We start from the raw sequence: 14,223 nt of genomic DNA, 5'->3' as shown, positions 1-14,223 counted from the left end.
TCAGGGGTCCTCCACTTCATCAGCCACTTCTTCCTCCTCCCTGTTGTCCATGCTGCCGTGGCCAGTGTGCTCTGGGGCCAGGGCTCGGCTCATGGGAATGCCGGCTCCTCGGTGCACGGCCTCCATGGTCTGTGGGGACACGTAGTAGCTCAGGTTCGAGGCTGGAATTCTTTTCTGCATCTCTTCCAGGTAGCGATAAGCCTAAAGGAATGCAGAGATCACTGTCAGAGGGGCCTCAGTAAACCATTTCTTGTGCTTTGCACATTAAAAGTGAAGTTCATCAGCACAGCTGGAGGAACTCGCACTTGGCACCCTCGTGTTTCATCAGAGCAGCAGGTCACTGTTCAGGGGGTGTGTGGCACATCTGCCCTGAAGGAGTGATTCACCATTTCCTCAGCTAACTGCCATTTTACAGTTTTCTTCTCTGGCCAGGTGGCAAACACAGCGTGGTGGCATTGCTGAGGCACGCACCAGACAGGTTCTCATCGAATCTCTAGGAATGCTTAAGAATCTACCAGCATTTATGCTCTGTGTCCCATGAGCTTTCCTTTTCTCCTCCTATAGAATGAAAAATATGGATATCGTTCCTGAGCTGTGCCTCACCCTGCTGCGCATTTAGGCTCCTACCATGGAATGTCTTCTGTGGGAGAGCCACGCTCCACCAAGCTGCACAGGTGTACACTATGAGTTCTGTAGGGTGGAAGAAGACTTCACTTACTGTATGGAATTCCTCCACTTGTGCATAATGCTGAACCAAAAATCCCAGGACATCGCCGTGCCGGATGGCGTCATCAAAGTCCTGTTCAGCCAGGAGCAGTTCACACTGCCTGACTGCTTCTTCAGTGTCTTCAGGGTAAACTCTAGGAAAGGGCAAAAGGGAAGTGTCACAGCCCAGGGAGAGCATTCACCTTGTCTGGCCAAGGACACACAAGAGTTTTACTGCATTAGGTTTCATGACAGAAGCCCAAACAAAACCCAGAAACTTGCCTTGTCCTGAGGCTGATTGGCCAGCGTGGGCAGCAGGGGAGAGGGGGATTCTGCTCCTCTGCCCCACTCGGGTGAGACCCCACCTGCAGAGCTGCCTCCAGCCCTGGGGTCCCAGCACAGGCAGGACATGGAGCTGCTGGAGCCAGTCCAGAGGAGACCATGAAGATGTTCCAAGGGCTGGAGCCCCTCTGGAGCCAAGTTGGGAGAGCTGGGGGTGTTCACCTGGAGAGGAGAAGGCTCCAGGGACACCTCAGAGCCCCTTGCAGGGCCTAAAGGGACTCCAGGAGAGCTGCAGAGGGACTGGGGACAAGGGATGGAGGGACAGGAGACAGGGAATGGCTTCCCACTGCCAGAGGGCAGGGATGGATGGGATATTGGGAATTGTTCCCTGGGAGGGTGGGCAGGCCCTGGCACAGGGTGCCCAGAGCAGCTGTGGCTGCCCCATCCTTGGAAATGTTCAAGGCTTACCTGGACAGGGTTTGGAGTAACCTGGGATAGTGGAAGGTGTCCCTGCCCATGGAAGGGGCTGGAACTGGATGAGCTTGAAGGTCCCTTTCCACCCAAACCAGTCTCTGATTCTGTGATTTTATGATGATCACCTTTCTGGCTACACCTCCCTTGGTCTCCTCTTTCAGGTTACCTTTCCATCTTTAATGCAACTTTTTAAATGTACTTTTAAAAATCACATTATGGTTTCCATGCTAGAAAAATGTACCAGCAGCTTTTTTTTGCAGCAAGCTGCAAATTATTTATTAAACTTCAGGTGCTGTTACGATTTCTGTGCTGGTATGATATTTCTGTCACTTAGTTTCTGTGCCCTCCATGCTGCAGCTCACCTCTGAGCATGGATGAATCGCTTCATCAGACTCATCCTGCTCTGCAGGTGGCCAAGTTTGCTTTCCTGTTCCACAGGGCTTCTGGCCTTTGCTTTGGAAAGGCACTTGTATGCTTCTGTCAGTGCTCTGTGGGCTTTTTCATAGTTCTGATACTCATCGATTTCTACCTGCAAGAGGAGAAAGGAGATGGTCTTGCTCCAGAGCCAATACACCAGACACCTTCAGCAGTCATAGAAAGGGCAGTACCTGAGCACATGCATCATAGAAACCTGCCAGGAGGTCAAGGGCCCCTCCTTTGGTGTAGAAGCTGATGATATTCGCAATAATCTTTGCATCCTTACGCCAATCCAGTGACTGCAGGTAGTTGGCTGCCATGATATAAATCTCTTTCTGTCTGGAAACTCCCGCAAAGAAGATAATTTTCTCAGTATCTCCAGATTTCAGCAATGCTCTCATAGCCTGGCAAGGGAAAGTGGGGCACAGAGAGAGAGAGGAAAAATATTGTGAATGCAAAAACATCATCGAGATGGCTCAGAAGTTTCATCTGGGTAGTTACTGTAGGAAGTCTGCTTCAAAGTTTACTTTTCAAAACACCCTTGTTTTGAGGCTATCCAGGCTGACCTTTAACTTGTTTCCTGCTTGTGTGTATTTCTTGGTGGCCATGTGGTAGTTGCCTTGTCTCATGCAGCAGTCAGCAATTTGCTCCAGCAGGTCCCTCCGGGACTCCTCAGAGAGATCCTGGGACTCCTTGGAGACTGTCATCTTCTCAGCCAGCTCCTCAGTGATGGTCAGGTTCTGCTCCAGGCAGAGCTGCAGAGCTTCGTGGTACTGATGGGAGCAAGAGAGTGATGAGATGTTGCAAACACTATCATGACACCTCACATTGCTTGTGGTTGAACCTACAGAAATCAGCTACAAACACAAGCAGCTGAGGATGCTCTGTCTGGAGCACTGGGCTATAGTTATGTGTCTTAACATCAGCCCCTGGTCAGGCACACACTGTCCCATTTTGTTTGCTAAAAACATGTTTGTTCTTCCATTACAGCATTGTTCTCACACAAGTGTGCCACTAAAGATTCAGCAATTTTGACTCTGAACATGAGATTTTCAGAGACATACAAGTCAGGTTTGTTAGGCATGATTGATAATAACATTTTCAGTAAATGCAAATAAATATTTTGTTAAATATTTTGGTATAGGAACAAATAGGAGTAAGGAACAAATTCTGAGTAAGCTATACAAAAGCTTGTCATCCAGGAAAGGGCTACTGTACCCTTGCAAAACGCAGAAGAAAGCCAGCCATAGAAGCTTGTTAAAGAGGAGTGAGCACAGGACTGGTCTGGTACCCAGCATTTCGGCAAGGCTGAGCTGCCAGTGCCCCTGAATCACTGGCTTCAGAGGAATCTTGAAGCTTTACAAGTGTCTCTTGCATCTGTTTACCTGCACAGATGAATGTGCAGGTACACACCTGTTGTGCTCCTCTACGTGTGCACTGGGGAGCAGAGGTCTCAGCTCACCTTCTTGGCCGTGAGCAGCAGCTCCATTGCCTTCTCATACTGGGCGTGCTCAATGAAGAACCCGGAGCAGCGGGCGAGCAGGGCCGGGTCGGACTTCTCATCCAGGTCCTCAGCAATGAGCTGTAGGGCCCCGAACTGCTGCGTGGCGAAGGCCAGCTCCAGGGCTTTGGAGAAGTGTCCTGCCTGCAAAATTAGGAATGAGGCTTCAAAGACTAGAATGAGCACTACAGACCCAGTTCCCAGGACACCCTGGAGTGGCTTAATAAAGCATTACCATGAAAAAATTACTAATAAACAGGACATAGTAAAAACCACAGCTGATTTAACATTGCTGTAGGAACTGCTTCAGTGTAAAGTTTGGGAGTTTTTACTGAAAAGCATTTACCTTGTGGTATAACATAACAGCTCTGTCCATTTGATCCCCTTTTTCCTCATAATAGCAGGCTGCCTCTATCATGTCTTCTGGTGAGCTCAGGAGAGCCAGGTTCATCAGCTGATCATCTAAATTATTTGCCTGTTCAAAAGCAAAGGTTTGGCTCTGGATGTGCACACACAAATTTCAGAATTCCAACTTCTGGCAAGCCTGTGGCTTTATACTGTCACCCTGTATTAAACTCTCACCCCCTTCTGTGTAAAACCTCTACAACCCAAGTGACTTTCAGCTTAAATTATGATTACTTCTTTCAGGGAATTTCTGATGAGCTCTTCAAGAAAATACTCTTCCAAACCACCAAGGCTTTATTGATCCACCCTTGGTAGAAGACGTCAGCAGAAACCTGGAGCAGCTTCATCGTGGGCTGTCCATGAGCAGGCAGTGCTCAGGAAAGAATAGGCACAAACACCCTGTAGCACCTTCACTATGTGCTGCCAAAGGGCAGAACCCCGTGCATGTGGGCACACTGCAGCTCTCTGCGCACCTTGCACAAGCGGATGGCGTTGTTGAACGCCTGGGCCCGGCTGTAGAAGTGCACGGCCTGCTTGATGTCCTCCTGGCTCTCGTACTGGCGTGCCAGGTGATAGGAGGCTGCCCCATTCCCCGTTTCGTTTGCTATTTCAGCAGCCTGCAGAGGGAATTGTACAGCTTTACTTGGTGTCCATGCTCCCCCCAGGAATGAGAACTCAGGAAGCAGATGGGAGCAGGCTGCCTTACCTTCTGAATGTTGCCTTGAAAGCAGTGGACACGGACTAGGGAAAAATAATCCTGAGCTAGTGCATAGTATTTTAATGCAGATTCCATGTCTGACTGGCTCTCCAAGTACTGTGCCCACCACTTCCACAGGCTCCTGGAAAAGCAACAATATTAACTGCAGCAACAAGAACTGCCAGAGGCTGCGTTTTTCACTCTTAGAGAGCTTGAACTAAAGACCGAGCACATTTTTTAGAACACATGCTCTACCCCAACCCAAGTGTGACACTCCCAAGGTCTGCACTATACAGGAGGTCAGCCTGGATAACCAAAGTGGCAGTTCTTGAGCAAGTGCAGCATAAACCTGAAAAGCTGTAGGAGGGTCATAGTGGATAAGGCAGGGGCTGAATGGGACTGAGAGGATTCACACTGCTTCATCCTTGCTCTCATCACGAGTTGTATGTCAGACCTGACAGCCCCATGTAGAAGGAACAAGCACAACACTGACTTGTCTTTCATCTTGTTGACATAGTTCTCCAGGGCTTGTAAGTCTTCAGAGAGCATTCGAGGTACCTCAAACCTGTGTGTGTCTGACTTCTCATAGCTGTAGAGAAGAAGAACATATTAGATGTGAAATGACAACCTCCTTATTAGCTCTTTCTGTGTAAAACATCCATTTAATCTTGTTTGCCAGCCATCAACTGACACCACTAGGAAGAACTGCTTCAGTTGTATAAGTAAGTTCACTGTAAGACCAGTTGCAGTCCACCAGCACCACCAAAAATTAAAAGTTCAGTGGTACTGCCAGGCACTTGGAATGAGGGAGGTGTGATCTTCACAGCACAGGAAATACTTCAAAAGCACCAGTGATGGTCCAAAGTTCCCCAAGCATCAAGCACACCTGGCTGGACAAAGTCACAAATGCCCCAGGCTCCACATTGTACCACCTACTGCAACATCAGCCTCTGCCACTGCTGGGAGCTCACAGCCCTTACCCTAGCACCCACCTCTCCTCACCCCACTGCCCACCATGGCCATCACTGGGTCTGCCCGAGCACAGCAGAGCTCTGCTTTGATTCTGAACAGAGTTGACCTTATTGGATGATGATGATGGGAACTTTCATATTGGAAAACTCATATGAAAACAAGATCTCAAACAAGAAATACAAGACATCAAAAATACCCTCCTCTAACTTCTCATGGGACTCAGCAGTCACAGGAGAGGACCAGGCACCAGAGGCAACCAAGTCAAACTAAATTCTGCTCCAGCAGTTGTGTCTGAGACTCTTGGGAAAACAAATAATTGTTCTTGTCATGGAAAAGGAAGGAAAAGATGGCAGTGGTCTTCCAGAGACAAACATGGGACTGGATATGAGTGGGGTTTAGCTACTGTCCCTGACAAACTCTTGATCTTTTCGACACTGCACATTATTTGCGTGAGAGGGTGCTGGAAGGTGTCACTGGGAATGCTTTTACTCTGTGAGACAGAAGGCACTAGAAACAGGAAAAAACTTTAATTAATTTTTACTGGTCATCTTTAGACATCCTCCTTCACCTGTCTCCACAGGAGAAAGAGGGTCCCAGTCCCCCAGGTACCCCCAGCTGGTGCTTACTGGGTGAGTGCCAGGCTCTGCTGCCCGGTTGCCTCCAGGTGCTTCGCGTAGTTGTAGTGGGTGGTGCGCAGGTGAACCCTGTCGTGAGCCTCGGCCGTTTCGATGGCTTTCTGCCACTGGTTGGAGGCCTGGTAGAACTTGTTCAAGAGGTCATACCGTTTGCAAGCCTTGTACAGCTGCTCTGCATCCTCCTGGGAGAGGAACACCCAAAATCCCCGTCAGCCCAACTGCGCTGCGTCAGTCACGCCAGGCACTGCACCTCGGAGCAGTTTATTAGTGCAGGGCATTGCAATGCAATTAAAGCAAAAATCATTCAGGCAGGGGGTTTAAGCAACTAAATAAATGTAGCCTGGAATAGCACGTTATTGGGAAACAGGGTGGTTATGTAAAAACAAGGAAAGCACTCAGATCCTGACATTTATTGTACAGGATTGACTGGGAGGGAGGGGGGGGACACAAGCAAGTCACCAATGATCAAATGCTGTCGTCAGGAGAGTGAGTCACCAAAAACAGAGACATGCTTAGTTGGGGGTACAGCTACTGACCATGCTGCCCACCCAGGGGTGAGGCTTAGGAGAAGATCCTGGCACTCAGGGTTTGGGAATTAAGGTGCTGCAAGCCAGGGAAGCCCTGTGACCTCCCAGCAGGTCTCAGAGGCAGCAATGCTCAGTTCGTGGAAAACTGAGCTCAATTCCTGGGAATAAATGTTAATAATTTATTACAGAATTAGAACAGGAGGGTTTTGCTGATGCTGACGCAAGGGTGAGCAAATATGGAACTATTATTTTTATGCTCTGAGAGGTACTAGCTCCCGTGGAAGGAGCATTTTCCTGCTCCACCCAACTGCTGTCCAGCTGAACACTATATTTAGTAAATTGAGATTATCTGTCCAAGACAGAAAAATACTTTCTGTCTCTTATTGTTTCAAATTTAAAAAAGCACAGAAAGTGGAAAAGGAAGATGCCTGCCCTAGGATTCTGTACGAGATGGAAAAAAGCAGTAGAACTGCATTTGTTTTGCTGTAGGTCCCTTCCACCTTTCCAAACAGACCTAAATATTCAAGAGAAGAAGCACTGACACTTTTCAGCCTCATTGCTTTCTCTGCCAGGAAGCCTTTACAAACATTTAGCTTGAATTTTCCTTTTTTCCTTACCTTTAACTCAGAATAGTTACTCTCTGTCTCTCTCTCTGTGTCTCTGTCTCTGTCTCTCTCTCTCATACTCATCAAATAACTGTAGACTGCTAAGTACCTTTTCAAGCCAAATTCTAATTATTTGGCCATTTCCAAGACTTCCTTGTCTGTGAAATCTTTCCAAGAGCTGAGCAATTTGCACTGATTTTCTCTGCACGTTTTCCAACTTTTTTCCTGGTAATGAGATACTTAAAGGGTGGAAGTCATCATTCCAGCTGTAGCTGCCCTGAATACACAGACAGGAGTTATCAAATCCAGGCCCCAGGATGTGGTGTCTCCTCAAACATTGCCCCAAACTGATTCTTGCTGCCATGGCACCTTGCTATTTTTTATCTAATTCAGTATTTCCTATAGACTGTGGGTTATTTCATAAAATTTTTCCCAGTTTTTCCCTCTGACAGATCATGTGCCTGGATCTCTTATATGGTTTCCTAACCAAAAACTTCTGGTTTTCTTATGGATCCTTGCTGAAGACATTAAATTAGTGGAATACACACCTCTAACTAGCACCAGTCAATTTTCAATCCACATGACAATGCTGGTCTCAAACCCAGCTTAGATCTCAGTTCTCTTGGCAGTCAAGGGGACTGAAGTCAGATACAAGATACAAGGGCCACTTTGGAGTGCATTTGCTGCCAGTTTGGGCTCCAGATGGAGTTGCTGCATACCAACTGTGGGGAACAGCCAGACCTTGTCTTCTGGCTGAGCCAGGTCCAGCCAAGATCCTTCTCACACAATGGGAGCAGTCAGGATAGAAATCTGGGTGACTAGGCATCCCTGGGACAGCACAGGCAATGAATGTGACTGACCAGAGCTCTCCAGACCTGCAGAAAAAGTCTATTTTGCCTAAACTCCTTCAACAACCTCAGGTCAGCCCTCACTCTGTGACAGCACACAGCTCTAGCCTTTCACAATGGAAACAATTAATTTCAAAATGGAATTTGTGTTTCCTATATCAGAGCATAAAACATGTTTGTTGAAACATTTTAACTATAATAAAATATAGCCTTTTTTAAATCCAGTGAAACCTAGAATGATTAAGCTTGGAAGAGGCTTATGCCCCAAGAAAGCAGGTTTTTGTTAAATGTTTCACATATAAACCATCTTTAAAAGATATTTCCTTCAGTCAGCAGTCTTTGACTCGGTCATTTTTCACAGTCTGATATAAACACTTCACAGCTTGGCTGTGGGATTTACCAGCATGCCCAGCTGGATGGCCAGCACAGCCACCCTGGCCTTCTGCTCTGGCTCTTGCTCAGCCTCCCGAAGTGCCTTGGCTCCTCTTGCATGACCCATGTGCCCCAGGCAAATTTTGGCAACATCGAGCCTCTGAGTCTTCACACACATGCGAGCCATGTTCTCCCAGACAGCCTCACTGCAGGAAATGGGAAAGAAAAGGAGAGCTGTTACTGTGTCACCTGGAAGGCAGGTGAGGTGGGAGGAGAGAGAGTGTGAAAGGGGAAAACATCAGGACGTTGGGAATGGGGTGAGTGTAACAGACACTCCAGTTGCTGTGTGAAGACTGAAGAGGAACAGAAGCAGGTTCACACACAAAGGTCAGTTCTTGAGCTGAATGACCCCAACCTTAAGGAAATCTTGTGGGATTTGATTTACACCAATGTCTAAAGAACAGCAGTGACACCTCTGCTCTGGAGACAGGCTGAGAGAGCTGGGGGTGTACAGCCTTGAGAAGAGAAGGCTCTGAGGAGAACTTAAGGGCCCCTTCCAGTGCCCAAAGGGGCTCCAGGAGAGCTGGAGGAGGACTTAGGACAAGGGCCCAGAGGGACAGGACAAGAGGGAATGGCTTTAAATTGAAAAAGGGGAGATTCAGATTGGATATTAGGAAGAAATTCTTCCCTGTGAGGGTGGGCAGGCCCTGGCACAGGGTGCCCAGAGCAGCTGTGGCTGCCTCTGGATCCCTGGCAGTGTCCAAGGCCAGGCTGGACGGGGTTGGAGCAGCCTGGGGTAGTGGAAGGTGTCCCTGCCCATGGCAGGGGTGGGTAGAACTAGATGGTCTTTAAGGTCCCTTCCCACCCAAACCAGTCTGTGATTCTATGTTTGCACATAAACATTGATCATGTGCCCATCCAGCTGTAGCTGCAGCCTATAGACAGTCACAATACTCCCACACTGATGTTCAGAAATCAAAATTAAAATTATGAGAAAAGTCTTAGCCTCGCACTGGAAATGTCCTGCTGCAGTCTGGAGTAGTTTAAATACTGAACAGCTGTTGGGAGCCCAGTTGTTTTACTCAGTAACAGGGAATGATGTGTAGGAAACAAATTACCAAACAAACATGTTCTAATTTAAAACTTGCATAAAATGGGCAAAAAGAAAAGCTTTGTGATGCTCAGAACAAGAACTCCTCTGGTCTATGAGCTCACAGTTAACACTGCAAAGTCCCCTGCCCAGGCAAGGCAGGACAGGCTGAGGACCGTGCTCCTGGCTGGAATGGCTAGCAGAATTGCTCAGCAGAAGGACCATGACAGAACTGACCATCACAGAGCAGGACAAGCAAAGATTTTCACAGATTCTATTCACATTTGAGGCTCTTCAGAATTTCATGCAATATGTTTGACTAATAAAAACCATAAGCATTCAAAATAAGGGTTTATTTCTACATCACCCTCAGCAGAAGTCTGTGCAGTTCTCAGGCACCACCACAGTACAAAGTAAAGATCTAAATTTTAAAAGCAGGAAAAAAACCAGAAAATAATAGAATAGAATGGCACTTTACGTCCTGCCACCAAATTCCCTTCCAGTTTTCCTATGATTAAAATGTTTTTCTGTTTCCAGTGGCTGTGGGAAAGCCCTGCACAAACAGGGGAAAGTGACTAACCGGGAAGCAGCGGAACAGGTGAACCCTGACGTGCTCTCCAGCACATACACTAAGAAAAGGCACAGGAAAAATTCTTTGCAGAATTTGCTTTAGAATTAGAGCATCTTTTACTTGCAGTGCAACTTGTATAAAGGTTTCAGGTCGTAATCAACATAAATAAGTGATATAGACTTCACCGAGGACAAACAGTATAGAGAAAATAAAAAAGGAACAGAAGCAATAAATCAGGGACAAATTTCAGAAAGATCAGAAGTTTTTCTGGTTTAAAAAAGCAAAAATGCATGTCTGAGTGCCACCTTTCTTACAACTGAGTAGTATTCAAATACAGCCTCCTCATGCTCTTCTCTCACATGCCCAAGCTCCCCAGCTGAGAAGCCAAAAGGAACATTGAAATAAAGCACGGTCATTTCAGACCTGGAAGGGCCTGACAGAAGATCCATCACCACTCAATACAGAAATTCTGCTTGTGTCAGCAGATGTGACCTTCCTAATTTCCAAAAAGTTGGAACTGGTTTCTCTTTTATTCCAGACACTATCTGTATCTGGAACTGGGAAAGGAGGGAAAAACACCTTTTAAGAACATTGACATGATTATCATGGGGTTAGTCATGTTCACCCGGCTTTGATCAACACAGCCAGTTGAGTTCTGTCCTTAGGAAAAGCTGCTCAAGGCTGTGCCTGGGCACAACTGGGCTTCACAGCACATGAGGAGAAGTACATTTTCCAAGTTCTGCAGTGTGCCAGAAGAAGCTGGCAACAGCCAGCTGGCTCTGGGTGAAGGAACGCACGTCTGTGCTGGGCTTTGTCAAGCTGACTAACAGTGAGTTTCTGAAAGGAAATCAAAGTCTTTATTTTTCAGAGCTCTGACAGCTCTCAAGTCCCTCCATGCAGGAAGATGAGAGTTCATGGGCTCAAACAGGCGAGCGGATGAGAATTCTTATTTAGACTACAGGGAGTGGAAATTTTTGAGAGGAAATAGACTACACAATGTATTTTAAAGTACAAAGTTAAAAGATAACAGCGTGCAGAGAGTCACAGCAGGATTTAGGAGATGTTGCTCATCATCTCTCATCTGTGTTGTGCTTTCCTGGATGGCAACAGTTCAGCAGGAGCTGCTGAGCAGGAGCAACTGCCCCTAGAGCTCCTCTTTGGGGGCTCTTGTCCCCCATGCACCTGCCTGTGGGCCATGTGGGCACCCAGGTACCTCTGCCCTGAGGAGCTGGAGTTCTTCCATCCCACCTCTTTCTTCTCCACTCCAAACCTGAGAAATGAACCTGAGAGGCTCCAGCTGTGGGTACGCTGGGGGCAGCAACAAACCCTGAGGGAGAAACATCTGCAGTTGATGTGCTCTGCAGTTGGTTTTGTTCTGGCAGACAGTGCCTTCTGCCACACCAGCTGGGCAGGCGGTGAGCACACCAGGCTCAAACTGCACCAAAGACACTGAATTTGGGAGTGTTCACAGCAGAGCACAGCTTGCATGGACTCACCCAGCACAGGGACCACAGCAAGAGACAAGAGGAACACCAAAGAAAGGTGTCCCTGCCCATGGCAGAGAGTTGGTACTAGATGGTCCTTAAGGTCCTTTCCAACCCAAACCATTCCATGTTTCTAAGATTCTGAGTGATGCCTTTTCCTGGTCTTAAAATCAAGAGTCAAACACGGTTAGAAGGGAAAAAAAGGATTTTACCTTGGTATTTTAAGGATCCTTAGGTGCACACATCCAGGTCATATGCATCGAAACGAACCCTGAAAAATGCCCCCCCCCCCCCCCCCCCGAAGATCTGGTATAACATTATAGGTCTTACCAATTAGCAGATCTATCAAAGATTCCCCAATGAGAGGCTCGAGTGAGCCCCCCTCCCCAAGGAGCCTTCTCCTGGATGGTTCTATCTTGGTTTACAGAATGTGTTCTGGAGAGGACCTTGGGCTCTGGGGCACAATGATCCCTAGCTATGAAGCTTCTAAGATGTTTAGTCTCTTAACTTAACAAAGTAAGTCTAAGAATGTAAGCTAAAAAACACTAAGAATACAAAAAGCTATAAAAAGGTATATAAAAGAGGTATAAAAGAAAAGGCAAAAAATCATCCTGGCATCATGACAGACACGATCAGAGCAGCTCACCAGCACAAGAACCCATGGCATGTGAGACAACTGACTCCCTCTGACCACTCCTTCTCCTGCTTCTGCCCTGCAGAAACACCTGAAGGAGTGCTTCACTTAAGGAACCCAGCCTTGCTCTGCCCAGAGGAGTTCCCATACCCCGCTGGGTTTGGTTAGCAGCTGCACAGGGCACAGCAACAGCCATGGTCCCCATGCAGCTGCAGCAGAGACTGGTTCTTTCCAGCAGACACACCCTTCACGAGAGGGACAGTGCTCTGATAAGGTACATGGAGAGGAAAGGGTAGGGAAGAGGAGGGGAGGGGATCCTGGGAGCACCCACAACCCACTTCCATGTCTCTCTGTGTTTCAAGAAGACCAACCTCAGCCTTGAGATGCACAACCTCCCTGGCAGGCACACACCTCCACCACCAAGGCAAGTTATGCTGACCCTCAGAAATGTGGGCAGATGGATGTGGGTCTGGTGAACAAACAGGAGGTGCTGAACCGATTCACTTAAATCCCAGGGAAAACTACAGTTTATCTCCCAACAGCTGCTAGTGTAGCAAGAAAGATGAATCTGTCCATGCATCCCTAAAAGGCAGCAACCCTCCTTTCCAGGCCTGGCTCTGCTGTCCATATAAAATGCCAAGTAATATTTTTCCCTGCCCCCAACTCTGACTCCAGGAATTTCCTGTTCCTCCCCTCCTCCTCCTTTCATCCCCCTTGGAAAGCCTCTCACATCTGCACTTCATCAGCTGAAGCTGGAAACTTAATGAAGCCCAGGCGCAGCAGCAGTGGGAGCAGAGCCATGGGAAGGCATCCCGAGCAGCCTGAGAGCCCCAAGCCCCCCACCAGGCACAGGGATGCACCATCCACTGCTGCACCCTGAGCTCCCCAGGCTCCAGGCCACATCCACAGTGCCAGGGATTTGGGAAACAAATGTTGACGCCTTTTAAGAGCGGACACAAATTTTACCACATATTTGATGGAAGTTTCCTCACTTTGTATCTGACCCTTCACATCTGTTTTTTTGTGTGAACTGTGTTTACAGCATCCACAGTCTGATCTCACAAACCCTTCTGTTCCCATATATTTTTCATTGCCTATTTAGCATGAAAGTTGAAAGAAAAAAATGGAGTATTATTTAGAGGTGCTGGAGATTTATATGTCTGAAGCATCTCACTGAAAAATCTTTTCTCCCTCTATTAATGGGCCATATTTGGAAAACGAACATTGATCAGGATCAGGGTAAAAAAAACCTCTCTTCTCAATTTGGGCCCCACTTTGTTGAACTGGACCCTATAATATAAACATTATATATAACAAATTAATATTGCATCCTATAATGTTATATTATAGATAATCACAGAACCACAGAATAGTTTGGGTAGGAAGGGACATTAAAAACCATCTTGTTCCAAACCCCTGACATGGGCAGGGACACCTTCCACTAGACTGGAAAACTCTAAGGACTTGAGAAAATGAGGTTTTATCTGACGTAGCTAAATTAGGTTTGATGCTTTTAAAATGCATTTATGGGATTCTGGTTGTATCTTTCCATGGGACTAAAACAAGGAACTAAGTAATAGATGAAAAGCTGTAACGGTTCAATGAAACTCTTGATAGTGTTAATGATATTATATGAGCTACTCTAAAAAAAGTCAGGCATTTTTCATGGATGATCCAAACACTGAAAGCTGATGAGGCTACTCCTAAAAACTCTTCCCTGGCAGAAACAGAGCATTTGATAAAGCAGCTTTACAGAATATATCTATAATATCCCATTGAATACATAGCTTTGTTCCAAATTTACCCTCGTAAAACCAACACCAAGAGATTGCTCCATGTGGGTTGTATGACACAAACCCCTGTGCCCCACAGAATGCAATGAGTGCTGCAAAATGCACATCCTACAGCCTGTTTGTCAGCAGAGAAGCATTCACTAAGGTTGTTTTTTATTAAGGATCAGGATTCCCATACTGTTTAAATTGGATATTAGGGAAAATTTCTTCA

At 46.9% G+C, this 14,223-nt stretch overlaps 1 protein-coding gene across 2 annotated transcripts in view; it reads right to left on the bottom strand.

Annotated features, from left to right (window-relative positions):
* IFT140 (intraflagellar transport 140) overlaps nt 1–14,223 on the bottom strand; it is a 114,757-nt gene continuing 100,534 nt past the window's right edge. For both annotated transcript variants that reach the window (XM_069030107.1, XM_069030108.1), the window contains 12 exons: nt 8,469–8,646; nt 6,080–6,270; nt 4,975–5,070; nt 4,491–4,623; nt 4,258–4,401; nt 3,726–3,854; nt 3,341–3,523; nt 2,445–2,651; nt 2,070–2,282; nt 1,824–1,990; nt 719–860; nt 1–201 (listed from right to left, as the gene is read on the bottom strand). In XM_069030107.1, the coding sequence (XP_068886208.1) occupies nt 1–201; nt 719–860; nt 1,824–1,990; nt 2,070–2,282; nt 2,445–2,651; nt 3,341–3,523; nt 3,726–3,854; nt 4,258–4,401; nt 4,491–4,623; nt 4,975–5,070; nt 6,080–6,270; nt 8,469–8,646 (1,984 nt within the window). The remainder of the gene's footprint in view (nt 202–718; nt 861–1,823; nt 1,991–2,069; nt 2,283–2,444; nt 2,652–3,340; nt 3,524–3,725; nt 3,855–4,257; nt 4,402–4,490; nt 4,624–4,974; nt 5,071–6,079; nt 6,271–8,468; nt 8,647–14,223) is intronic.

This window comes from Aphelocoma coerulescens, chromosome 14, assembly GCF_041296385.1.
Source record: "Aphelocoma coerulescens isolate FSJ_1873_10779 chromosome 14, UR_Acoe_1.0, whole genome shotgun sequence".
NCBI classification, from domain to species: Eukaryota; Metazoa; Chordata; class Aves; order Passeriformes; family Corvidae; genus Aphelocoma; species Aphelocoma coerulescens.
This window is presented reverse-complemented; position numbering and strand designations above follow the sequence as displayed.